This window comes from Dasypus novemcinctus, chromosome 17 (assembly GCF_030445035.2).
Source record: "Dasypus novemcinctus isolate mDasNov1 chromosome 17, mDasNov1.1.hap2, whole genome shotgun sequence".
Lineage (NCBI taxonomy): Eukaryota > Metazoa > Chordata > Mammalia > Cingulata > Dasypodidae > Dasypus > Dasypus novemcinctus.
Window position 1 is genome coordinate 24988128 of NC_080689.1, and position 27458 is coordinate 25015585.

At 40.1% G+C, this 27458-nt stretch overlaps 1 protein-coding gene across 3 annotated transcripts in view; it reads left to right on the plus strand.

Annotated features, from left to right (window-relative positions):
• Positions 1–4932, plus strand: part of QPCT (glutaminyl-peptide cyclotransferase) — a 63943-nt gene extending 59011 nt beyond the window's left edge. For all 3 annotated transcript variants that reach the window (XM_071208775.1, XM_058278405.1, XM_023591016.3), the window contains exons 5-7: positions 64–163; positions 2433–2549; positions 4626–4932. In XM_071208775.1, the coding sequence (XP_071064876.1) occupies positions 64–163; positions 2433–2549; positions 4626–4771 (363 nt within the window). In that variant the 3' untranslated portion in view covers positions 4772–4932. The remainder of the gene's footprint in view (positions 1–63; positions 164–2432; positions 2550–4625) is intronic.
• Positions 4933–27458: the final 22526 nt, after the last annotated feature.

Genomic DNA, 27458 nt, shown 5'->3' on the forward strand with positions numbered 1-27458 from the left:
ATCCGTTGATGAATGTAAAAAGTGGTTTGGTGATGGTGATTAAACAATATATTTTTCTTTTAGGATTTACTGGTATTATTGGATTTAATTGGATCTCCAGACCCAACATTCTTCAATTTTTTCCCAGGCTCTGCCAGATGGTTTAATAGACTTCAAACAATTGGTAAGCACTGCTACTATTAAAAAGTGAAAACTGGTTTCATTTCCCTGAAAAATACTACGTTTTAAAATGCAAAACATATGATTTAAGTATGCAATATGCTTTACTGGCTTTTTTTTCTTGCTCTCTCTATTGATTAGTTTATTATTCCTATTCATTCCTTTTAGCATGCCATTTTATTTTATTGCATGAAACTGCATTTTGAAATGGAAACATAAAATACTACATTTCACATTTGCATATCCTTGGAAATAGTTTGAAAATACTTTTTCCAGAGTCCTGTTTGAAGCATATGGAATGCATTTTTAGGAAAAACTTCACTCAGAAAATGATGTCGACTGATGAAATTAGTGCTATGTCCTTATAATAATACCACAAGATATTCTGTCATTTTTCTTTTTTCTCCTTCTCTGTCTTTGTCATCTTCTATTTTTTGCCTTATTCAGACTTTATTTTCCTTTCAATCTAGTATGGTTTCTTCCTCCTTTCCAATGCTTTTTGTCTTCCGTTCAGGGGTGATTGAGAGATCAGGATGTGAGAGAAAACCAGATCCTTCAGGAGTCATCTAAGAGAAGGTTTAGTGTCAAATGAATGGGAGTAGACTAGGCCAGTTCAGGGCAAAAAGCATACATACCCATGGCTTAAGAGAGAGGCTTAGGGCTCAGTGTAGGAAAGGAATAACTTACTCTCTTCACGTCTCTAGCCCTCTTCACCACTCCTTCCCCCTTGCTGTATACCTTCTCCCCAAAACAAAACAAGCCTACAATAACTCTTTGACATCAGGGCGAGGTAAAAATAAGCATGACTTTTATTATATTATACAATCTAGACCAGAAGCTTGCATTTGAGGCAAGGACTTTATGCTAGGAATTTTGAACTAGCCACACAGCAAACCTTTGGAGCAGTATAGAATTGTGTCACTTTTAAGCAGTGGGAAAGGCATTGCTATCTTAACTCATGCTTTTGCCATGTATTAAGAATTTGTCAACGTCCAGATCTAGACTCTTACTAGTAAAACTTCTACCTGAACCTCAGATCCTTATCCTAGGCAAATTTCAATTCATAGTTTGAAAAAATTGCTATTGTGATATTATTAGTACAAATTTCTTGGGCCTCTTCCTTGCAGCATGTTTTCCTTATTTTGATGGTAGCCTCAAGAATTTGGGCTTGGCCTTCTTTTAAGAATATGCTGCATTTTTCCTTTATCAGAATGATCAGCAACTTGCCCCTTGATGTCATATTAACCCATTGTGCTGCCCCTCCCAGTGGTATTCACACTTTGAAGCAAATCTCTAATTATAGAAAGAAAAGTTATATCCTATGGTATAGGAATTATAGCTATGAATAATCAGATAGTGGTATTGTTTTTGTAGTTAGGGATAATGGGCTTTCTCAATGTTCCTAAAGTCATAGTTCTTATGCTTGCTTATTATTGTTGTAGTTCCACCCTTAAAATTGATCAATTTATAAAGACCAGCTATCCTGGGACACTTTATTCAGTTGTTTTATAGCCTTCTTGAGAGCTCTTGCCATCTTCTTACATATTATATGTATATATAATATAATATAATATAATATAATATAATATAATATAATATAATATAATATAATATAATATAATATAATATATATAACAAGTTATTAATACATATTACGTATATATATATATATCTCCCGTTATATGTTACAAGATGACAAGAATGACAGAATGTGGACCAGTGGTTATCAAACTTTAGTGGGCATCAGAATCACCTGGAGGGCTTGTTATAATAGAGATGACTGGTCTCTACACTCCGCTCTGCCTCCCCAAGTTTATGATTTGGTAGATCTGGGGTGAGATGAGATATTTTGCATTTTTAACAAGTTCCCAGGTTGCACTGATGTTGCTGGTCTGGGACCACAGTTTGAGTGTCCCTGATATAGGTTAAAATAGATAACCCTTTCTCATGGTGTGGCTACTTGGTATACTCCATCCCTATATTATTTGAGCATTCCCCTTTCAAACACAACATCTCTTCATGCAGCATTGCTGACCTATTAGCATCTACACTAGAGTCCCCCTCCCCTATTTTCCTCTTACTTTCTCATTCTCCTTCTTTCCCTTGTTCTGTTGAGTTTCTACCACTAAGGAAGTTCTCCCCTTTGAGGCTAGAGCCTTGTACAACTCTTCTCTCCTTGAAACTACTCCAAAATGTACAAACCCAAGATCAGCTTAGCTGTTTATTGTCAGAGGTGCATAGATGTTCACCTGATGTCCACTTGTCATCTGCAGAACGTGATCTCCATGAATTGGGTTTGCTCAAGGATCACTCTTGGGAGAGGAAGTATTTCCAGGATTATAATCAAAGAAGCATGATTCAGGATGACCATATTCCATTTTTAAGAAAAGGTAATGTATGTGGTTGTGCATGTGTTTGTAGCCGTGCACATTTTTCACCCTGCCGTATTGTATTTTATGTGCATATTTAAACTTCAAGAGAGTGGTATAATACCACTTATCTATTTCTTAAGAGTAAACCAAGGGAAACGGATGTGGCTCAGGCAGCTGGGCTCCTGTTTACCATGTAGGAGGTCCAGGGTTTGATGCCCAGGGCTTCCTTGTGAAGGCAAGCTGATCCATGCAGTGAGCTGGCCCACGTGGAGAACCGGCCCAGGCAGGAGTGCCACTCCACGTGGAAATGCCTCCCTGTGTGGGAGTGACCCCCACGCAGGAGTGCTGGCCGATGTGGAAAGCTGATGCAGCAAGATGATGCAACAAGAGACACAGAGGAGAGACAAGAGACATAGCAGGAAAGGGAGCTGAGGTGGCGCAAGAGAATAATTGCCTCTCTCCCACTCCAGAGGGTCCCAGGATCGGTTCCCAGAGCCGCCTAATGAGAATACAAGCAGACACAGAAGAACACACAGCGAATGGATACAGAGAGCAGAGAACGGGAGTGAGGGGGAGGTGGGGGTAGAAATAAAAATAAATCTTAAAAAAAAAAAAGAGTAAACCAAGATCAATGTATCAGCCTTGGCTTAGTACCAAGCCCTATTTAGTTTCCTTGTGCCATCAGGTAGCTCTCTTCAGTAGGGAAACTCTAAAGCAAGTCTCTTCCAAAAAGAGACAAAAAAATTAATTTTAATGAGTACCTATCTTTGAAAGCAAGTATATATATCCTGCTATAAATATGTGTTTTCTAGAAATCAGAGGCTTAAATCAAATTGAATATGAGGGAAGAAACATAGACTCTCCCTCATCTGAACTTTACTGACTCCAGGTAAAATTCAGGTGCAACAATTTATGCTCTAACTTTGCCTTACCACACCTCACTCTTCAGGTTATCAAATGAAATGACAGAGTCCTCCACTGTTCATTGATATGAAGGGCTGATGGACCTGACACTAAATGCTTCTCTCCCAATAAATGATCCGTGTTTATTCAGTTGCTCAGGTCAGACTCCTGGGAATTATCCTTAGTTCTGCTCCCCACCCCACCCCCATGTCCCAGGTCACCAAGGTATAATAAGAAGTATAATACACTGATATCTAGCATCTGGCCTTAGCAGTAATTCCCACTCCCCTTGCTTTGGACAATCCAGAACTGTGAGGAATCATTGAATTTAATTAACAGATTAACTAAATCATCCACTTTATCATCTCATGGCTTCTATTTTCTAAGTTCTCATGAAAGACGTGGCATGAAAGACAGTCCAAATTCTTGAAAATACCATTATTTTTTGCTGCATATAGAATATTTATGAAAGACCATCTCCCACTGACATCCTGCCTTCCCTTTGATAGATTTGGATTATATTCTTATGCTTTGTGTAACTCTGGTGTTTTCTGTCAATAAGGTGGCTCCATTTTCCCTCTCCAACATCACCTCCTACCTCTGTCTCCAAAAATTGCTCAGATTCAACCACTATGTAGAATATGCATTCCCAAATCTTTGCAAGGCTTGCTTTCTCATTTAGTTCTTGTCTCTGTTCAAATATTAGCATCTCAAAGAGGCCTCATCTGATAACATCCTCCCTCTTGGCCCTGCTGCCTCATTATCTATTCCCTTACCTGGTTTTCTTATTCTTTATAAGCACTTAGCACTTCCTAAAATATTTTCTTTATAAGCACTTAGCACTTCCTAAAATATTTTCTATTCCTTTACTTGCTTCTATCTCCACTGAAAAGAATACTCCATATGGGCAAGGTTTTATCTTTTCACTGATAAAATCTCAGCTCATTGAACAGGGTCTGGTATATAGTAGGTGCTTTCTAATTATTTATTGAATTGATTACTATTTGTTTAATGAGTGAATGATTTGGGAAAACAGAGGTAAAATACAAGGAAGTACACAGAAGATGATGAGTTATTAGCTCCTTTTATGTGGTACAGGTCCCCTACGCAGACTTCCGTTTGAAGAATGACACTTTCTAGTTTACTCATTGGAAATATATACCTAATTATAAATCAGTTCTTTATTAACAGGTGTTCCAGTTCTGCACCTGATACCAACTCCTTTCCCTGAAGTCTGGCACACCATGGAAGACAGTGAAGAAAATTTGGATGAAGCAACCATTGACAACCTAAACAAAATCATACAAATCTTTGTGTTGGAATATCTTCATTTGTAATACTCTGACTTAGTTTACAGTAATTGCTTTTAGCAGTGTATTCTAAAATCAAGGTACCATTTAAAATCTGATTCCAGACAAATGCTGTGTGACGAGTTCTAACCTATAGATTCATTCTGTATGCATCTTTGAATATGTGCTCAATAAATTCTAGAATTATATTGTCCTGAATTACACATTAATTTTCCTCTAGAGATGAAGGGAACATGCAAGGAAAACAGAAAATAAATATCCTTTTAAAATGCCTGTGTATAGGAAATGGAGGCAAAATCAGAGTTATATATTCAGAATCGTGGTCTCCTAAACAGTCTTTAAATATGGTAGTGATGGGCACTCTGTAGACTTAATTTTACAATTTTTCACGTTTGGGACTCTATTGCCTATAACACAGAAACAAAGATGCAGTCTGAAGACTCAAATTTCTTAGAGATGTCTTTGTAGGGTTTATTTAATGGAAATTAAAACCAGAACGAAATGGCATATTGTGAATTTATATTTATAAATGAAGAATTGTATCATTTAAAGCAGAGTCAAAGTTTACAAATTTAAAGATTTTACTGTAAAAATAATAGTCATTAACAAAATACTGAAAAATGCGAACAGAAGAAAAACAATCTCATTTACTAACAGAAACACCACTAGCTCTTAGCTCTTTGATCTTTCCTTACATATTTTTCAATGTAGATTTTTTTTTACATAGTTATAATCAAACTGTGTCTACAATTTGGGGGTGCTATTTTTTTCTGTTAAATTATATTATTATCAGACATTTATTTGCTGTCTTGACTTTGGGTTGAGATGAAGATGGAAAAAGAATGTTCAGTGTGACCTCCAGAGTCAATATTAAAGCAGCACAATAGTTATGATCATTTTTGTGTTGGTAAATTATATGGTATTCAAGTTTGGTTCTACTTAACAGCATATTTCTTTCAGGAAATTCATGGAGACAAACTTGTTTGACTGGAAACACATAGGCACTCACGGATTTATCTTTTGCTGTAGGAAACAATGACCTAGAAATACAAACTTGATAAATTAAACAGAATCCTGCCATATAGATGCAGTTGGTTGAGACTATTGTTCTCTGTGTACTCCTTGTTCAGAGCAGACATTTAGTAAATACTCGCTAAATTAATGTGCTGGGACTAGTGAAGGAGACCAGCTGAGTGAGGATGCAATGACAGTTATAAGTTCAATGACAATGGAAGTCATCAGGAAAGTAATTTACTTACTAAAATTTACTTTTCAGGTATAAAAGGATATATATATATATAATATTATATTAAAATTATTTAGCTAGGGAGTGGCTGTGGCTCAAGCAGCTGGGCACCTGCCTCCCACATGGGAGGTACCCGGTTCAGTTCCCAGTACCTCCTAAAGAATATGAGCAGACACTACAACTAGCAGATGCTGCAATGGCTGCAACCAGCAGATGACACAGCCATCAGACAATGCAGCCAGTGAGGAGTGGATGTGGCTCAGGTGGTTGGGTGCTCACTTCCCATGTGGGAGGTCTTGGAGAAGATGAGCAGACACAAAGAACAGACAATGAGCAGACAGACAAGGGAACCATGGTGGGGGTGGGAGAGTTTAAAAAAACATAAAAAAATTATATAGCTAGATATAAACAATCATATATACAGCATTATCTGTAATTCATGATGATGATTTTTAAGGATGTTTCTAAGATTTAAAAATTTTACAAATTTTATAAATCTGCTTCTAAAGTGATGTAAATGGATGTTACATCTTTGAGAATTAAGTTATATTCAGAGCTAACATTTATTGCAGGCTAACCTGTGCCAGTGTCACAAGTGCTTTACATGTTTTTACCAACTTAATCTTCATAACCATCCTATGAGGCAGGTAGCATTATTAACCTCTTTTTTTATGGTATTCTGTGTAATTAAGTGTTTTTTCAAGATTATGCAGCTAGTAAGTGTCAGAGTCGGGATTTGAAACAAGCAGTCTTACTTTAGAGGCCATGCACTGAATTGTTCATATAATATTGCCTCTGTGTAAGAAAAGAAGTTTGCAGAATTTTTTTAGGTACTGGGCCAGACTGGGGATTGAACCTGGGACCTTGTATATAGGAGGCCAGCACTCAACCACTGAACCACATCAGTTCCCCTGAGTTGGCTCCTTCATCTGTTTGCTCATTGTTTGCTTGTTGTTTGCTGATTGTTTGCTCGTTTGTTTGCTTGTTGTTTTGCATGTTGTTTTTTGCTTATTTTTTGCTTGTTTACTTGTTTTTTTGTTTTCTTTAGGAAGCACTGGGACCCAAACCTGGGATCTTCCATGTGGGAGGCAGGCACTCAACTGCTTGAGCCACTTCCACTCCCTGCAGAATATTCTTAATGCCAAATGCAAAGCAGTGCTGTATCTTGATTGTCGGTCATTCATTCAGTCTGGGAGAGCATTCTTAAATCATTGTTGCCACAATTCCCCTGTCAGTGTTAGCCTTCAGAGGCACATTATTTGCATGCAGAATTATTTTTCTGCCATAGAAAAGCCTACTTTTGCATTAGGATGGGCAAATCAGCATGAGTGGTTCTAGGGCTGAAGAATCTAAGCCACAAAGCAAGATTTAAGGGAGCTGAGCTATCTGGAGTAATTTTTGGAAGAGAAGAAACATTTGATAGGGGTTCAGAGAAAACACATTCTTAACACCTGAAAAGAAATAGTTTGGTGATATTAAATGAGACTGGAAGGAAGTTTACTAAAGACCCTAAATGTTAGTTGATAGCACTATACATATAACTGTAATTTAATAAATTCCTTTTGAGGCAGAGTGATATTAATAGGATATCTATCATAATCTGTTGAGCTGGCTTTAGTTGAATTATTTTTAGAGAGGGAGGTTGGAGGATATGTGAAACAAGATAAAATAAAAAATAACAGTGCCTTAAGTTAATGAAGATTTCCTTTCTCCTAGATGGCACATCCAAGAATTCTATCAGTAAGAATGAATAAAAATATGGGAAAAGCAATCATGATGCCATAAAGAGAGACATTGGAAGGTATTAACCTTGGCATTAATCTCTGAAATATGTTCTGTATAATTCATGCCAGTCAGAAATACTACTTTTTAAAAATTATAGCTACAATAATCTTGCTCCATAAACATTATGTTGCATTTGGAATTTTTCTATGTGCATTTTGGAGCATTTTACTGCCCCTCAGAGAACAATTTGTATGTTTTGTCTATTACAGACAACTCTGTAATACATAGGGCTATTTTTCTTCTTCAAGAGAAAAGAGTTCAAAGGAAAATACTCATAAAAGAGTATTCATAACCTTGGCATCTAAAAACAAATCACCAGTCTCTTATAGTCACTTGAGAGTTGAGGCTGGAAAAGACAGATCCTTTAAAAGGCAGGAATGTTTTAGATGGTAAAACAGTGGGCATAGGGACAAAGCAGCCCATGTTTCCAGCTCCAGTCCTAAATCCTTAAGTCGTTTATTCCATGGAGCTTCTTTCTTCCATCAAAGAGGTATATTCATTATGGGTGCTGCCGCAAAATCATGTGGAAACCCAGCGTTTGCTCAGTGAGCTTGGTCCAGCTGGAGGCAATTACCTCGTGTAAGGGACAGACAGACTTCGATGCTTGGACAGCCGGCGTGACGCCAGGGCATGGTGTATTCTGCTGAAAGTCAACTCTCAGTTTCCTTGCAAGACTTAACCCTGAGGAATTAATGTGTGGGGATAAAGGAAGTAAAGAGAAGACGAGGGGAATCGTTCAGCAGCCGCAGTAACACAAAGCAAAGCTAATGTACGGAATCTGGGGAAATGACTTAAATCTGCTCTTTCTGAAGACAGGGCATGTGCTTTCAGGGCCAGGCATGCCCCCAACTTTTGGCTTCAAAGATGAATGTAGAAAAGATTGAGGTTTCACTCTCAGTTTCAGGGCCACTTTCTACTCAGCCTGAAATTCTAAAAGTAGTTTTGAAGCGGTTTGTGTTAACTGCCTCCCCGTACTTCCCTTTTCTGTTTCACTTCTCTGACTTCTGTGGTACATCCTTCTCAGCCTTCAAATAGCAAAACAACTGCTTTGTTGCAAGGGGCAGGTACCACTGTGTAAAGTCACCACCATGTTTCACCGTGGGGCTGAGGTAGAGGAGAAGTTGGTAACTAGACACCCTTCAAATCCTCCAAAATGTGAAAACTGGCCTCAGGCTCCTGGCAATACATTCAGCAGCAAAAATTTATGGCAGTTTTGAAGAGGGTTGAGATGAAAGGGTTGTCTGTGTCGGCTGTGTTCCTCAGCCTGAATTCGGTTGGCATGCTCACGCGCTGTGAAGTCATCTCGTTGTGCTCATATTTCAAAGGCAACGCATGCAACAGAGCCCCCTCTCCTGACAAATCCAAATTGGCCAGTGGAGAGTTTAGGCCATTTGCTTAAGAATTAATATCCAGAGCACGAAATTTACAAGGAAGGAAAACAACATGGCTTAGAGCGGAAAACACATTCACATAAAAATATTGCAAAGGTGCCGTAAAAAGTAGTTTTAAAAACTTATAAACAGCACTAAAAACTTTCTTCTCTATTCTTTTACATTCACACAGTGGTACAGTAAGTCTTTGGCATTTTTAGATTTAACATTTGTGGTTCTGGCCAACAAAGAATGTTATGTAGTAAATTATGCGAGCTAAGGGACAGGCATGGAGAAGTGAATGAGCGTAGCTGACTGCCAGCCATCAATTTACTTTACTCTCTGGTCGTTCTTGCAGTAATGCTTGAGAAGTAATAAAACCTATTTCTTTGTAAAAAATGGACTCCCCCATTATGCCAACTGTGCTTGCTGGAGATTAAAGAGGTCTAGAAAAATGATGCCTTTGAGTCAGAGAATAGCTTTATAAGTGATTTTTTTAAAAAAAGATATATTTTATTTATTTATAATCCTTCCCCCTCCCCATTGTTGGTCGCTGTCTGCTCTCTGTGTCCATTTGCTTGATACTTTCTGTGTCTGCTCATCTTCTCTATACCAGGAACCAAACCTGGGACCTCCCATGTGGAAGAGAGGCCCTCAATCCCCTGAGCCACCTCAGTCCCTGGTTTGTTCTATCTCTCATTGTCTTTCCTCTTTGTGTCTCTTTGGTTGTGTCATCTTGTTGCATCAGTTTGCCACACCTACCCACTGCTCCAACTGCGCTGAACCTGAGACCTCCCATGTGATAGGCGGAAGTGCAATCACTTGAGCCATATCCGCTTCCCTATAAGTGATTTTCAATCCTTTATTAATAGATTAATTAATGGGATTAAAAGTTCACTTAAAGTTTCATTTATTTAATTTCTAAAGATTTATTTATTTATCTCCCCTCCCCCCCACCGTGGTTGTCTGTCCTCTGTGCCTATTTGCTGTGTCTTCTTTGTCTGCTTCTGATGTTGTCAGCAGCACGGGAATCTGTGCTTCTTTTTGTTGCGCCATCTTGTGTCAGCTCTCCGTGTGTGTGTGCGGCGCCATTCCTGGGCAGGCTGCACTTTCTTTCGAGCTGGGCGGCTCTCCTTACGGGCGCACTCCTTGCGCATGGGGCTTCCGTATGCGGGGGACAACCCTGCGTGGCACGGCACATGCATCAGCATTGCTCATGGGCCAGCTCTACATGGGTCAGGGAGGCCTAGGGTTTGAACCGCGGACCTCCCATGTGGAAGACGGTCGCCCTAACCACTGGACCAAGTCCGCCGCCATCATTTATTTTTTTTATTGTCTTTTTTATGGGGTAAATTATGTACTATAATGGTATTCAAAAAGGTTTAGGATTGTTCCCTTCGAAATGTAAGGATCCATTTTTGGTTATGTTGGAATGTTTTCATATCAAGTAACTTATCACAAAAATTCCTTGATATGTTTACCCATATAACTATGTTAGCGTCATTATTTTAAAAATAAGTGAATGCAGAGACTAAATTATCCTCTGATGATGCTAAGATTGGCTCCAGGAAACTGAATTTCTGGTGTACCACATGATCATGTTAGCTTGGTTAGAAAGAGCCATAGATTTTCTAGTTCATTGGTTCTCAACTGAGGATAGTAGCCCTAGGGAGCATTTGGCTGTGTGTGTGTGTGTGTGTGTGTGTGTGTGTGTGTGTGTGTGTGTGTTTGTAAAGGGTGGTGGGTGTCTGGGCCTCATAATGACTGAGGGGTGGCATTTAGTGGCAAGTGCAAAAACTAATGTTCAGGACAGTTTGCACAATTAAGAATTGTCCCACCCCAAATTTCAATAGTGCCCTCAATGAGAATAAATATTTGTTGAATGCATTTCACAGCTGAGGAAATGTGTCTGTCCTAAGCCTAGACCAGCCAATAAAAATGAACTTCCGGGTTCATTTATAGCAACCGTCTTTACTGCTCTTTCTCTGAATCTGTCCTTTTCCTTGTTCCCTGATGCCTCATTATCTAAACTAGGTCCTTCTCTCTTTATTTCTATCTGGGCACCTTGCCTGTTTCCTTCATTATACCTGTCACAACTTGTCATAATATTTATGTTGCCTTTCTTTTTTCCCTGTCTCTACTGTCAAACTATAAATTCAGTTAGGGCAGGGACTCTTGCTTTACTCATCATTGTACACCCAGCACCTTGCTGAGATGTTAGCGTGAGGCAGATGTTCAGTAAATAATTGGTGATTAAACGAATAGTCAGCATTGATCTACCTTTTAATCCTTTGGCTCCAGGACTTTGCTCAAATGTCCATATATCAGAGCAGCTTCCCCCAACCACCATATATAAAATATAACAATGTGTCTTCTGGCTTTGGCCACTTGGGCTTGGTTAGAAACTGGGCTTCCTGAGTCTGGGTCCTCAGTGTTCTCTGAGCATGTGGCGATTCCTCTGCCTCCTGGTTCTCCTGGCTGTGTTGGGCATCCACCCCTCCCAGCTCTAGTCCTCAGGACCCCTGTCCTCATTCTGGGCCTGCTCTGTCCCACCCCAGAAGAGACTGGACAAACTGAAAGACAGGGAGATTAAGTGATTTGTTCAAGTTCATATAACAATGGAGATTTGGATTCCCAGGTCAAGACCTTTTCACTACATTTTGCTAATCTTTTCACTCTATCCCGGATCAAATCAAAGTGACTCACTCCGAAGTTTCGGATGGATGCCTAAGGGTTACCAAGGACATAGTTATTTGAAGTACAAGAAGATACCAGAGTTCAGGCTTCTGGCTGTGCAGACAGAGCTTGAAGTATCCGGCAACTACTCGGGATCGTGTACATCTACCCACAGGGCAGAGATTAGGAACCTAGGGGAGTAGACACAGCAGCTGATCAAGGCTCATGAACCAAGACCTGGATGCTGGGTTGGGAGCTGGCTAAGCATTTGGGACCTGGTTTTCTAGCAGGTTCTTAGAGTGCTGCCCTCAGAGAAAGTGGTTGACTCAGAATTAGAAAAGCAACAAGGTTTGATGGATCCAGGGAATTCCCTAGGTCCTCCACAAGGAAGACATTTTATTTTTTTATTTTTTTTAATTTTTTTATTTTTTATTGACTTTGTAATAATATTACATTAAAAATATATATGTGAGGTCCCATTCAACCCCACCCCCCCACCCCCCCTCTCCCCCCCCCCAACAACACTCGTTCCCATCATCATGACACATCCATTGGATTTGGTAAGTACATCTTTGGGCACCTCTGCACCTCATATACATTGGTTCACATCATGGCCCATACTCTCCTCTATTCCATCATGTAGGCCCTGTGAGGATTTACAATGTCCGGTGATTACCTCTGAAGCACCATCCAGGGCAGCTCCATGTCCCGAAGACACCTCCACCTCTCATCTCTTCCTGCCTTTCCCCATACCCTTTGTCCATTATGTCCACTTTTCCCAATCCAATGCCACCTCTTCTATGTGGACACTGGATTGGTTGTGTCCATTGCACCTTTATGTCAAGAGGAGGCTCAGAAAGGAAGACATTTTAAAAAGACCTAGGGAAGAGGGATGAGAAACATGAGATAAAACAGGATGAAGAATTACAGTTTTGAGTCTTTTTCAACATTGGGCAGTAGAAATTTTGGGGGAGATATGGATTTGGATGAGTAGCAAAAGGGCAGAAGAAGTTGGCAGAGGACAGAAGAGGGTGTGTGTGTGGGTGGCAGTTGGGGATCCTTCAAGCTTTGAGCAAGAAACCTGCCCTCAGACCCCACACAGGCATGTGATCTCCTTTTGGCTTCTTTGTAGCAGCAAGATTTTTGGGTTTAGGCTGTTTCCTCTGTGGTTGCAAGAAGGCCCAAGAAAATTTGCATAGGCAGCTCAAAAGCTTCAACCAAATTGTTTCTGACTCATCCCTGTGACTCCCCTACATTGGTCAACAGGGAAACTCCAGGTGGTAAGGTTATGCTTCCTGCTGCATTTTGGGCCATTTCCCACCTGGGCGGTGGGGTGGAGGTGTAAGGGGCTTTTTCCATCGTTGTGGCCCTGTGCCCTTTCCCTTCTTCCTGTTTCTCTCTATCGAACTCTTTGTTACCAGTATGAGCTGATGGAGAGCAGTGCTTATTAAAAACATTTCAAAATCAAGAGATTAATCTCTAATGATGGAATTTCAAAAATGAGTCAGCGTATATCAATCAGCTTGGAGAGTTGAAGCTTTGAAGATATTTCTGTGTTCTTACAGCCTCAGAAATGAATCCCTAAACACGTTTCCCTCCTTAGGGCAACTTCAGCATGTGGCACGGAAGATATAGGGCAGAACAACCCTCTATTTGAGGTAACAGGCTACATGTCTCAAGTCTTTGGATGACCTGGGCCCCCAAGCCTGTCTGCTCCGTTCCTGGGGTACATCATCTTCTCCAAGTGGCAGTGCTCCCATAAGCCCTGTAATGCCCTGAGACTTCGGTCCACCTGCTCCTTTGAAAGTTCTCTCATTCTGTGTTTTGGTAATGTTGAGTGGGGCCCAACCCATGGGCTCCATTTTGGTTGGCAGCTCTTCCTCTGGAATGGAGCATATCAAAGCGGCAGATAGCTGCCCACTCCTGAGCCATTTTCCTGACATCAGGGCCACTGCTCTGGCTGCTAAGAGACCTACACGGTGACCACGAGAAGAGGACTAGATAAGTGCAAAGGAAAATGCACTTGGAGGTCTGGAATTTATTTGCATTGCTTTAGGCAAACAAAGCAAAGTTATCAGACAATAGAATAGTCCTGGCCAGTGTGCCCATTGAAATTAGAATCTGTCTTATTGTAGTTTCCTAGTTTCCTTTCAATTCACTAGGGGTCTTTCCCAGTCTCCTTTGCTGATTCCTCTTCATCTCCAGACTTCTTAAAGTTGGAGGGCTCCAGGACTCAGTACTTGGTTCTCTTCTCTGTCTCAGTCCCTGGATGACCTCATCCAGTCTCAAGTCTTTCAATATCATTTAAATTGTTACTAGCTCCCAGAACACTCAAGTGCCCCGCTGACTTGTGTATCTAAATGAGAACTCATCAGTTCTACTTGCTCCACATTGAACTGCTAATATCTGATCCCCCAAATGAAAACAAAAAAAAAACCAAATCTGCTCCACCTACAGTCTTTTTATTTTATTTTTTTATCTCAGTTGACAGTAATTCCATTTTTCCTGTAGCTCAGATAAAAACGTTGGAGCCATTTTTTTTTACCCTTTGTAAGAATTTTTTAAAACATTTTATTTTATTGAAGTAAATTATTCATACATGTACATACATAAACAATAGGAGTATAATAAAAGTTATAAACTTACAAAATAAACATGCATAACATCATACAGGGGTGCTATACATCACCCCATCATCAACACCTTGCATTGTTGTGAAACATTTGTTACAAACTAAGCAAGAGCATCATCAAAATGTTAACTATAATCTATATCTTATATCTGGTATATTTTCCCCCCAACACATCCCACTACTTTTAAAATATATTTTTATTACAGAGGTTGGGAACTTACAAAACAGTCATGCACTTGTGTAGAATTCCCATACAACACCCCTTCACCAACACACCATACCGTGCTGGAACATTTGTTACAGATTATGAGATAATATCATCAGACTATTACCACCAAACATGGTCCATAGCATATATTTGGCACACTTTTTCCGTATCTTCCTCTTCCCCATTATCAACACAGTACAGCTTTGGCATTGATGCAAGAATATTACAGTATTGCTGTTAACCACAGTCCATAGGTCACACCAAATGTATTTTTCCCATCCTTCTCCACATTCCCACCACCCTGCAATAGTGACTTATACCTGCTCTTATCTCACAGAAGGACACTCTTACATCTGTACCATCAACCACAATTTTCATCCACCTAGGGTTCACTGTGTTATTCAGTCCTTAGATTATTCTCTAGCTTTCTTTCAATTGACAATTACATCCCTAAGCTACACTTCTCAGCCTCAATTCTATGTATAAACCACCTGCTACTCACTATAATGTGTTACCATCAACTCTATCCATTTCCACAATTTCACAGTCAAGTTAACTAAAACTTCTATGTATGTTAAGCATCAGTAGTCCTTCTCAGTCCTCCTTTTATCTCCTAATAACATATACTCTAGGTTTTAACTCCATGTGTTTATTCTGCATATTTAGTTCATAACAGTAGACCATGCAATATTTGTCCTTTTGTGTCTGGCTTACTTCACTTAGCATAAAGTCTTCCAGATTCATCCATGTTATCATATGTGTCCCAATTTCATGTCTTCTTACTGCAGCATGGTAGTCTATCATATATATATATATATCACATTTTATTTATCCATTTGTTGGTTGATGGACACTTGGGTTGTTTCCATATTTTGGCAATTGTGAATAACGCTGCTATGAACATCAGTGTGCAGATGTCTGTTTGTGTCACAGTTTTCAGTTCTTCTCGATATATTCCTAGTAGAGGACTTGCTGGATCATATGGCAGTTCTATATTTAGCTTCCTGAGGAACTGCCAAACTGTCTCCCACAGAGGCTGTACCACTTTACAGTCCCGCCAACAAGGAGTGTTCCTATTTCCCCACATCCTCTCCAGCACATATTGTTTTCCGGTTTTTTAATAATGGCCATTCTATGCGGTGTGAGATAATATCTCATTGTCATTTTGATTTGCATTTCCCTTATAGCTAGTGATATGGAACTTTTTTTTTCATGTGCTTTTCGGTCATTTGTATTTCCTCTTTGGAGAAATATCTATTTAAATCTTTTGCCCTTTTTTTTTGAGGTACTGGGGGCCAGGGATTGAACCCAGGACCTCGTATGTGGGAAGTTGGCACTCAACCACTGAGCCACAATGCTTCCCTTTGTTGGTTTTATTTTATTTTTTGTTTTTTGTTTTTGTTTTTTTCACGAGGCACTGGGAACCAAACCATGGACTTCCCATGTAGGAGGCAGGCACTAAACTTCTTGAACCACATCTGCTCCCTTTTGCCTATTTTTTAATTGGATTGCTTGCTCTTTTATTGTTGAGTTGTATGATCTCTTTATATAGAGTGGAAATCAAACCCTTATCAGATATGTAGTTTCCAACTATTTTATCCCATTAAATGGGCTCCCTTTCACTTTCTTGAGGAAGTCCTTTGAATCACGAAAGTGTTTCAGTTTGAAGAAGTCCCATTTACCCATGTTTTCTTTCGTTGCTGGTGCTTTTGGTATAAGGTTTAAGAATGCACCACCTACCACCAGGTCTTTTTTTTTTTTTTTTAAAGATTTATTTATTTATTTATTTCTCTCCCATCACCCACAGTTGTCTGCTCTCTGTGTCCATTCACTGCGTGTTCTTCTGTGACCGCCTCTATCCTTATCAGTGGCACCAGGAATCTGTATTTCTTTTTGTTGCATCATCTTGTTGTGTCAGCTCTCCGTGTGGGTGGCACCATTCTTGGGCAGGCTGCACTTTTTTTGCACTGGGTGGCTCTCCTTATGGGGCGCACTCCTTGCGTCTGGGGCTCCCCTACGCGGGGGACACCCCTGCGTGGCAGGGCACTCCTTGTGTGCATCAGCACTGCGCATGGGCCAGCTCCACATGGGTCAAAGAGTCCTGGGGTTTGAACTGTGGATCTCCCACCTAGTAGGCGGACACCCCATCCATTGGGCCAAGTCTGCTTCCCTACCACCAGGTCTTGAAAATGTTTTCGTACATTTTCTTCTTGGGGCTTTATGGTTCTTGCTTTTATATTTAGGTCTTTGATCCATTGGATCCATTTTTGACTCCTTTTTTTCTTTTACATCCTGTATCCAACCAGTCAGGAAATCTTGTTGGCTCAATTTTCAAAATATATCCGGAGTCCAACCACTTTTTACCACCTCCATTGCTGTCACATTATTCTAAGTCACCATTTTCCCTTTTCTCAGTTACTGTAAAAGCCTCTCCTTAAGCCATCCTGCTCTACCTGTGCTCTTTCCAGTCTAATCGCCACTCATCACAGCAGCTAAAGTGATCCTTTGAGAAAGTAGGTTCTATCATTTTACTCCTTTACTCAACACTCTGCAATTGTTACCCATTTCTCTTAGAGTAAATGCCAAGGGCCTTATGATGGCTACAAGTCTCCTCAGTCTGTCCCCTACCACCCCTCTGACCTCATCTCTGAGCAATCTTCCTGTTTGTTTACTCTGCTCTAAACACTCTGTCCTCCTTGCTGCTTTGTGAACATGTCAGGGCTACTCTTGCCTCATGACCTTTGCATGGGCTACTCCTTCTGCCTGGAGTCCCCCTACCCACCAAGATATCATCATGGCCTATTTCCTTAGTTTATTCCAATCCTTGCTAAAATGTAACTATTTAATGAAGATGTCCTTGATCTCCCTGACCTCTATTTAAAAATTTAATCTTGATCTCTCTTACTCTACATATTATCTTATCACCCTTTGACATACTGCAGAATTTACTTATTGAATATGTTTGCTTTTTTAAAAAAAGATTTATTTATTTATTTCCCTCCCCCTCCCCCTTTCCTCCCCCCTTCCTTCCCCCTTCCCTCTGCCCTGCTGTTTTTGCTGTCTGTATCCATTCGCAGTGTGATCTTCTGTATCTGTTTCTCTTTTGAACTTCTCTTCTTACTTTTTCTCCTCTAGGATTCACTGGGATTCAGTCCTGGGGACCTCTGATGTGGAGAGAGGTTCCCTATTAGCTGTGCCACCCCAGTTCCTGGTTTCTGCTGTGCTTCACTTTGACTCTCCCTTTTGACTCTCTTGTTGTGTCATTATCTTGCTTTGTGACTCACTTGTGTAGGCATTGGCTCGCTGAGCAGGCACTCATTGCCGCGTGGGCACTGACTCACCACGCAGGCACTGGCTCACTACGTAGGCATGCTTTCTCTTCTTCTTTTTCACCAGGAGGCCCCAGGGGCCTGGGGGATTGAACCTGGGTCCTCCCATATATTAGGCGGAAGCCCTATCACTTGAGCCACATCTGCTTCCCTATGCTTGCTTTTTATTGTCTGTCTTCTCTTTGTAAAATATAAACTCCATCTTTGTTTTGTTCATTTGGACAGTGATTGGCATATGGTGGATTTGTTGAATGACTTAATGAATGAAGTGGAACCTGGGACAGTCTTATAAGTGAAAGGCAGACAGTAGAGTTCACAGAGCACTGGAGCTTAAGTTATGGTCATTTATGGTCCAGGAGCAGAGAAATTTGAAAAAGTGAACTGTTTTGGGGGAACTGCTATGTTCATAGGATTGGTACTGTAGTGAGAAGGGGAGCTGGAGTAAATTAAATGGGGAACATTCTTTATGGTGAATTCTATGCCCATACATGGTGGGTAAGTGGACTTTAAAGTGGTCACGATCTTTGCCCCTTCTAGAGCTACCAATGGGCTAAGGCACAGCACCAGAGAAGTGACATTTAGGTATTTATGAATAGCAAATCATCCACCTGTTCTAGGACCACAACCCAAAGGGATGTCCAAACTCAGCATCATCTGTCTGCTTTCAGTCTCAGACCCTTTGACTTAGGTTCTGGCACCTCTGTCCCTCACTGGCTTCTCTTTCAACCAGATGCTCCTGACAATGTCTTTCTTTACCTTATGGTATGGCAACAGAATCATTAGGAGCCTCTCCTTTCTTTCTCAGGAGTCCTACATTGAATAATAAAATTTGGGTGCATCCTGCTTCTAGAGCTCAGCTTGGCTGGTCACCTGGGACCCCTCTTACTCCTGGCTTCTCTGCCCCTCACCCCGTTTCCTCCCATTGACTTGGGTAGTGGTAAAACTTGACTGTGTGGAAACTCACTATTCCCAGAAGTTCAAAGGTTCACCCGGTTCAGAATATGTAATTTGGCCATTGAGTAATGGGGTGGATCCAAATGTTTCTGGTTACCACCAACAGAGAAGTGCTGCTAAATGAGAACAGAAACACTGGCCCACGCCCCAGGGCTCGAGTGACCGAGAACCACAGTGGCTGGGCTGAGAATCAATCGTGCGGAGAAACTAGTGTCCTGTGAAGTTTATGGTATTTTCTGTTGGTTGTGTGGGCAAGTCGTGTCCCCCTCTCTGGGTCTTGGTGTCCTAATCTGCAAAAGACAGAGTTTCAACCTAATGATCTGTTGGGCTCTTCTGAGTTCTAAGAGTCTATGCAGTAGTACGAATAATGTTTAAGAGTCTGACTTTTGTCAGACTCAAATCCTGACTCTGCAGTGTAAAGGGTGTTAGATTTTGAGTAGCTCGAAGGCTCAATTTTCTTGTGTATGAAGTGGGGATTATACTTACCTCGTAAAATTTTTATGATGATAAAATGAAATGATGTATAAAAAACATCTTATGAAGCTCCTGGCACATAGTGAGCACTCAATAAACGATGTTGGCTACTATGCCCTTACGTGTGAGTTACATCGGGGATTGCTTCCAAAGCCCATTATCTTAGGTAAAGTTCTCCACTGTGGGAGGTCAGCTGGGTGGCTATTGTCACCGTTATTTTGCCAATGAGAAGAGTGAGGCTCAGAAAATTCAAGCAATTTCCCTTTGGTCACAGAACTGGTGTGTGAGAGCCAGGGCCTTGCCCCTTCTGCAGGAAGCAAAAGGTGCATCCATCAGACATTCATGGAAAAGATATGGCTATACCCCCCCATCCAGCAGGGAGAGACCTTTTAATCACATTCATTTTTTTTGCAAGAAAATTCCCTAGAAATAATAAGAAAGGAGAACTGGTTGCAGGAATCTGAGGATTAGGCCTGGGAGAATTAAAAACTTTCTGTTTCTCAAGCTGTGAAATAGTCTCGTTCTTTTGTTCTGTTGTTCTACTGTCTTGTGACTTTGCAGTATGGGACGGTGCTAATGTCACCATGAGGCTCACACTTTCTCATCAGCTTCTCTAATCACAGTTCCTGTGAGCTGATTCTTAACTGTTCACCTCAGATCTTTATCATGAGTCTATCAGGATCTTGTTGCAAGGCCCTTCTCTCATACAGTGTGATTGAGATTTTTTCATTTTTAAAGAAGTTATTTCTATTCTTATGCTTTCTAATCACTAAAGCAATACTTGTGTGTGTGTGTGTGTGTGTGTAAGTGTTGGAAAAATACAGGAAAGGGTAAAGAAGAAAATACCAATCTCAGACATGATCATTATTAACAATGTTCTACATTTCGTTCTATTGCAGATTTCTTTCTATGAACATATGCATGCATTGACTTTACTTAATCACTATTCTATACATGTTTCATTTTATAATCTGCTTTTAGCACTTAACATTTTTTTTTTTTTTTTTTTTAAAGATTTATTTATTTATTTATTTCCCCCCCCTCCCCTGGTTGTCTGTTCTTGGTGTCTATTTGCTGCGTCTTGTTTCTTTGTCCACTTCTGTTGTCGTCAGCCGCACGGGAAGTGTGGGCGGCGCCATTCCTGGGCAGGCTGCACTTTCTTTTCACGCTGGGCGGCTTTCCTCACCGGCGCACTCCTTGCGCGTGGGGCTCCCCCACGCGGGGGACACCCTTGCGTGGCACGGCACTCCTTGCGCGCATCAGCGCTGCGCATGGCCAGCTCCACACGGGTCAAGGAGGCCCAGGGTTTGAACCGCGGACCTCCCATATGGTAGACGGACGCCCTAACCACTGGGCCAAAGTCCGTTTCCCAGCACTTAACATTTTAATACGAGCGTTTCTCAATGCTGTTAACATTATTTGAAAACATAACTTTTAATGGCTGCCAGGTAGTCCATTGCATGGATGGACCAAAATTTATTTGACCTGTTTTTCACTGTTGGACATTAAGTTTTTCCAATATTTCACTTTTATGAATAACACTTGATGAAAACTTTTGCATGTAGACCTTTGTCTGCATCTCTGATTATTTCCTTGGTGATAACATTTCATAAGCAAGAGAGCCATGGGTAGAATACTGAAAAGAACGACCCATCTCAGAGGAAACTAAGCAACAAAAATGCCTTTTGCGGGGCTGCACACTGCCAGCAGGTGTCATCTTTGCCTCACTGTTACTACTCTTGCCTATTCCCTGCCCTCCCCGCCCCCCCCCATTGGTTTTGAAGGCCACGGATAAATTCTTTCACAAAGGACACAAAGCAATGCCTTATGGCTGCAGGCCTGGTTATTTTGCTTTCTCTGTTGGGTTGATTTTGTTGAACTCGACAGTCTGTTTGCTTCTGACCTGATTTGGAGAAAAAAGCATTCAATCTGGCCTGCTGGCAAAACTCCATCTTTTCAAACTCTCTAGGAAATACAAACAAATGAATAAAATAGTTCCTGTTTATTAAGTGCTTTCTCAGAGCATCAAGTACTCAAAATTCACAATTTTCAGAGATAGATATTATTATCAACATCATTTACCAGATAGTAAAACTGAGACTCAGAGATACTAACCTGTCTAAGGTGCCATAACTAGTTAATGGCCAAAGGCAGCATTAAAACTCACCTACATCTGTCTCTGAAGGCTGTGATTTTAATGATTTTATGCTTGTTAAAAATGCAGATCCTGGGGCCCCACTCCTGGCCTATTGGACCAGAATATCTGGGCATGAGGTCCTGGAATTTGCGTTCAAATCAACTTCTTGAGAGATTAGTATAAATACTAAGGGAGATATTCATTTCATCTATTCTGCAAACAAAGGAACCAACTAGAGGTAGTGACTGGAGACCCTGGGTTGACTTTGGGTGATCTGAATCTTAGAGTCACTTGTCCAGTTCCCATTTTATGTCAGCAACAAAGATCGTGCAATATTCTAGGTTTGGCTTTGCGGAAAGTCGATATGTTTTGAATTTGAGAGTTTTGTTGCCTTGGCAAACACTCTTTTTCCTTTTGCTAAAAAAAGGCTGTCTGAATCGCTTTCATTCCTTAGCAGAGCAGCAGGGTAGCTTAGAGACTGCCTGTGCTTTGAAGTCAGACAGAACTGGGTTTGAATTCTACCTTCTACTTACTGTCTGTGTGATCCTGGCCAGGTTACTTAAGTTCTAGGTCTCAGTATCTTCCTCTGAGAAATAGGTTGAAGCGAATAGTGAATGAGATAGTAATAGTATAAGTGTGATATCCAGCACCTGACTCATAATAGGTACTTAGGAAATGATGGAACAGAAAAATAACTACCTGGTTAAATAACAGGAAGAGAAAAAAATGTTATTTTAATGCGAGATAACGTTTTTTCCCCCCCTAGATTTTAAAAATACCTTATTGAATTATATTTGCATACTCTAAAGTTCAGCTATTGTAAATGGGCAGTTCAATGATTTTTAGTAAATTTATTGAATTGTGCAGTTATTGCCACAATCCAGCTTTAGAACAATTCAGTCACCTGAGAGAGTCCTCTTGTGATTATGCAGGCAACGGTCATTTGCCTCCATCCTCTGATCTACTTCCTGTCTCTTTAGATTTTCCATTTCTGAATATTTACTACAAATGGGATGCTACATACCTAGTTTTCAGTGTCTTCTTCTTCACTCAGCACAATGTATTTGAAGCTCACCTATGTTGCATCATATAACAGAAGTTTGTTTCTTTTGTTGCTGAATAATATTCCATTGTATGGTTTTGATTTGATTTTCCGAATGGCTAATACTTATTGGCCACTTATATATCTTCTTTGGAGAAATGTCTATTCAGAACTTTTGCCCATTTTTAAATGAGTTATTGTCTTTTATTATAGTATTGTAAGAGTTCATGATATATTCTGAGTACAATAGATCCCTTATCTGATATATAACTCATAAATATTTTTGCCCATTCCATGAGTTGTCTTTGTACTCTCTTAATAGTGCCTTTGGAAGCATAAAAATTTTAAATTTTGATGAAGTAGAATTTATCTTTTCCCTTTTGTTGCTTGTGCAAGAAACCATTGTCTAAGCCACGGCACTGAAGATTAACCCCTCTGTTTTATTCTAAGAGTTCCATAGTTTTAGCTCTTACATTTCTTTGATCCATTTTGTGTTAATTTTGTATGTGGTGTGAGGTAGGAGTCCAACATCATTCTTTTGGGATATTCAGTTGTTCACCCTCTTTTGTTGAAAGGATTATTCTTTCCCTATTGAATCAGCTAGGCACTCTTCTGACAAATTATTAGAGGGTGAATATCACACTTATACTATTACTATCTCATGTAGCTCAGTGGTTGAGCGCCAGCTTCCCATGTGTGAGGTTCTGGGTTCAATATGTCTGTCCTTATACTGTACACTGTCCTGATTATTTTGAAGTAACTTTTTAAATTGGGAAGTATGAGTCCTGCAACTTCGATCTTTTTCAGGATTATTTTGGCAATTCTGGATTCCTTGCATTTTTCCATGTGAATTTTAGGATCCACTTATCAACTTCCGTAAAAAATTTGCTTTGTTTTTAATGACAGGGCATTGAAACTGGACCTCAATTTGGGGAATGTTGTCATCTTAACAATGATTCTTCTGATCAATGAACCTGGACTGTTTTCGCATTTATTTAGATCTCTAATTTCTTTTAACAGTGTTTTTTAGTTTTCAATGTTGTTAAATTTAGTCCTATTTTATTCTTTTTGATGCTATTGCAAGTGGAATTGTTTTAATTTCATTTTCAGATTGTTCATTTTTAGTGTATTGACATACAATTGATTTTTTATCTTGCAACCTTGCTGAACTTGCTTATTAAATCTATTAGTTTTTTAGTGAATTTAGGATTTTTTATATGCATATCATCTGCAAATAGAGATAGTTTTGCTTCTTCCTTTCCATTCCGGTTGCTTTTTATTTCTTTTGCCTAATCGCCTTGGCTAGATCCTCCAGTACAAAGTTCAGTGGAAGTGATGAGATTGGACATCCTTGTCCTGTTCCTAATCTGAGGGGAAAAGCATTCATTCTTTCTCCATTAAGTATGGTGTTAGTTGTTGCGTTTTTTGTTTTTTTTTTTAGATTTATTTATTTATTTAATTTCCCCCCCTCCCCTGGTTGTCTGTTCTTGGTGTTTATTTGCTGTGTCTTGTTTCTTTGTCCGCTTCTGTTGTCGTCAGCGGCTCGGGAAGTGTGGGCGGCGCCATTCCTGGGCAGGCTGCTCTCTCTTTTCACGCTGGGCGGCTTTCCTCACGGGCGCACTCCTTGCGCGTGGGGCTTCCCCACGCGGGGGACACCCCTGTGCAGCACGGCACTCCTTGCGCGCATCAGCGCTGCGCATGGCCAGCTCCACAGGGGTCAAGGAGGCCCGGGATTTGAACCGCGGACCTCCCATGTAGTAGACGGACGCCCTAACCACTGGGCCAAAGTCCGTTTCCCAGTTGTTGCGGTTTTTGTAGATCTCCTTATCAGGTTGAGAAAGAGAAAGTTCCTTTCTGTTTCCTGTTGGGTGGTTTTTTTATTTTTTATTTTTAAAATTTTTATCATGAAGAGCTATTGGATTTTGTTAAATGTTTTTTTTTCTGCATTTAATGATTTACTCATATGGTTTATATACTACTATTAATATTTTTAATTTTGTTGAAAGCAAAATAAATGGTAACCACCCGACTTGCCAAAGGATGTGGTAGTCAGTCAGAGTTCATTCATTTTCTAAATTTCTGTGAAGAAGTAAAAAGCCCTTACCAAGCCTTATCAAATATCTATGATTTTTACCTGCTACTATTTCACATTGTTTAACCTAACTTACTTAGAAATGTTTGGGGAAATGTAACTATTACCAATACAAATGCTCCTGTGCCAGTACAAAATTTGATAAAATGCTCTAAATATATATATTTTTTGTCAAAACCTTGGCACTGAAAAAGAGCTCATTTATTAAAAAAAAAACAAAACCTGCTATATAATCTAGTTGAAAAAGTTAGTCCTAAGTGTAAAACTCATCTAACAAATTTATTTTCTTTCAGGAAATTGTTCACCTTTGAATTAAAAACAAACCCACTGTGTTAATATATGGCCCCATGGAAACTATCACTTCTGGGAGAAACTACTACTGGATATGCATTGGTTACATTTCCTCACATATTGGTTTCAAAAAATGGGAGTTTAACACCCTGGATTTAATAATATTTACAGTTTAATGGCCTCAGCCATTCTCAGATTAAAATAAGATTCAAAAAAGGATCTGAGCAATAAGCCTCATTTGTCCCTGGTATTTGCAGTAGCTCCATCTGGAGAGATGCTTATGCACCATTTGCTGCTTAAATTCTAATCAGCTCAATAGAAAAGTAACCAAAGTTTGAAAATGTATTCCCAGTTGTATTCCTAAACATGCATAATCTCACCAGTAATGTCATTATCTTCATTGTAGATAAATTATGTACGAGGAGTGATGGAAGATATCAGTGGATTCATTAATCGGTAATGTATAGCTCTCACATAAAACTTTAGCCACAATCTGCTTAAAAATATCTCTGAACATTTCAGCACTTTATGAAATGAAGATGTTTCTGCTAGAATGTGATATATCTGTTCCTGAAAACCTTTCATTCTCTCTCTCTCTCTCTTTTTTTAAGATTTATTTTATTTATTTCTCCCTCCACCCAATCCCCTCTGTTGTCTTCTCTCTGTGTCTGTTCACTGTGTGTTCTTCTGTGTCTGCTTGTATTCTCATTAGGCAGCTCCAGGACCCAGTCCTGGGACCTTGTAGAGTAGGAGAGAGGCGATTACTCTCTTGTGCCACCTCAACTCCCTGTTCTGCTACATCTTCTTATTTTCTCTCCTCTGGGTCTCTAGTTGTGTCATCCTGCTGTGCCAGCTCTCTACGTCAGCTGCCACTCCTGTGTGGGGTGACTTTCCCACACTGGGTGGCACTCCCATGCAGAGGGGCACTCCCGTGTGGGGCAGCATTCCAGCGTGGGTCGGCACTCTATGTGGGCAGCCTGCTGCGTGGGCCAGCTTGCCCTCACCAGGAGGCCCTGGGCATTGAACCCTGGACTTCCTCTATGGTAGACGGGAGCCCAACTGCTTGAGCCACTTCTGTTTCCTCTTGCATTCCCATAAAATTATACACTAAAATAGCAGGGTTTATGGGAAAAACAGGGTTGGGGCATAGCCTTCAAAACTTAGGTAACTTTCAGAGCAGTGCACTCATGAAAATTATCATTGTTACCTAGGGAGATAATTATGTCCAGGCAGGCTGCCATAGGAGATATAAAAATGCCTTCCCCAAAGAATGAGAATATTAGCAACTCTTCTATTAAAGTTAGGCTGGCTTGAAATATAAACGGAACTCTGAGTCAACCAGGCTGCTGCAAAGGTGGGGCACGGGCGGCCGGGAAGCCTGCGAGTGAATTTACTTCTCAGGAGAGGAGACCCTGAGCGCAGGCACTTGTTTGAAAATGTCTTAAAATTGAGCACAGCTAGTACCACAGGGGAGCTTTGTGACTGAAGGTCATAATTTTACATCCTCTATTGATTCCCCTTGCCTAGAAGAAATCCCCTATGAACCAAGAAGGTTCACACATGTTAAGAAAAATTATTCCAAACTTGGAAATAAGGCAAAGGAAGGTAAGTGTATTGCTTAATTGGCCAAGGATTATTTAATTACTTGGGGGGATGTATCTTCATTTCACTTGCTCTCCAATCTTGATCAAAGGCCCAGATTTTGTTTCATGCTAGCGTGTAGATTTTTGTCCAGTAGAGAAAATAACTCCAAAGGTTATGGTTTTATTGCCTTCTAGGTCATTAACCAGTTTTGTTCTTAATCTAGCAATCTTATGTAACATTCTTTTTTCAAAGTGCTTATGACTACCCAGGTACTCAAATGCTCTTTGAAACAACTTCCCCATCTTACACATTTCATCTTCAATACTTGTTAATTCTTTATTTTTATGTGAGTCATACTTTTCTGGAGATTATACTTTGCAATTTTTTTTTTAGGATGTGCCAGGGAGATGGAACCCAGGACCTTGTACATGGGAAGCAGGCTCTCAACCACTGAGCTACACCTGCTTCCCATGAAATTATACTTTGACATATTAAAGTCAGAGAACTTGTTCTGAATCTCTGAACTTTCTTGAAGCTTGTTTTACATAGTATATTATCGATTTTCAATAATGCTTAATAAGAATGTGCATTCTCCAAGTTTTGGCCACTGAGAATTTTGCATACTGTTTCTGTCAAGCTTGCTCATTATGTATTTCATATTTTCTATGACCCTATTGATTTTTTTTGCCTGCTGACATTAATTACTGAGAGGTATGTTAAACTTTCCAACTACATTGTGGATTAACCAACTTCTAATTTATATCTTTTCCAACCTTTTATTTTCAACATTTTTCAGGTCTTGTGTTTTTGTTATGCCCACAGTAAAGAGATGATAATGAGATTTTGTTTCTATAGTCAATCTAATAGTTGTTTTTTAACTGGGGTGTTTAGTCC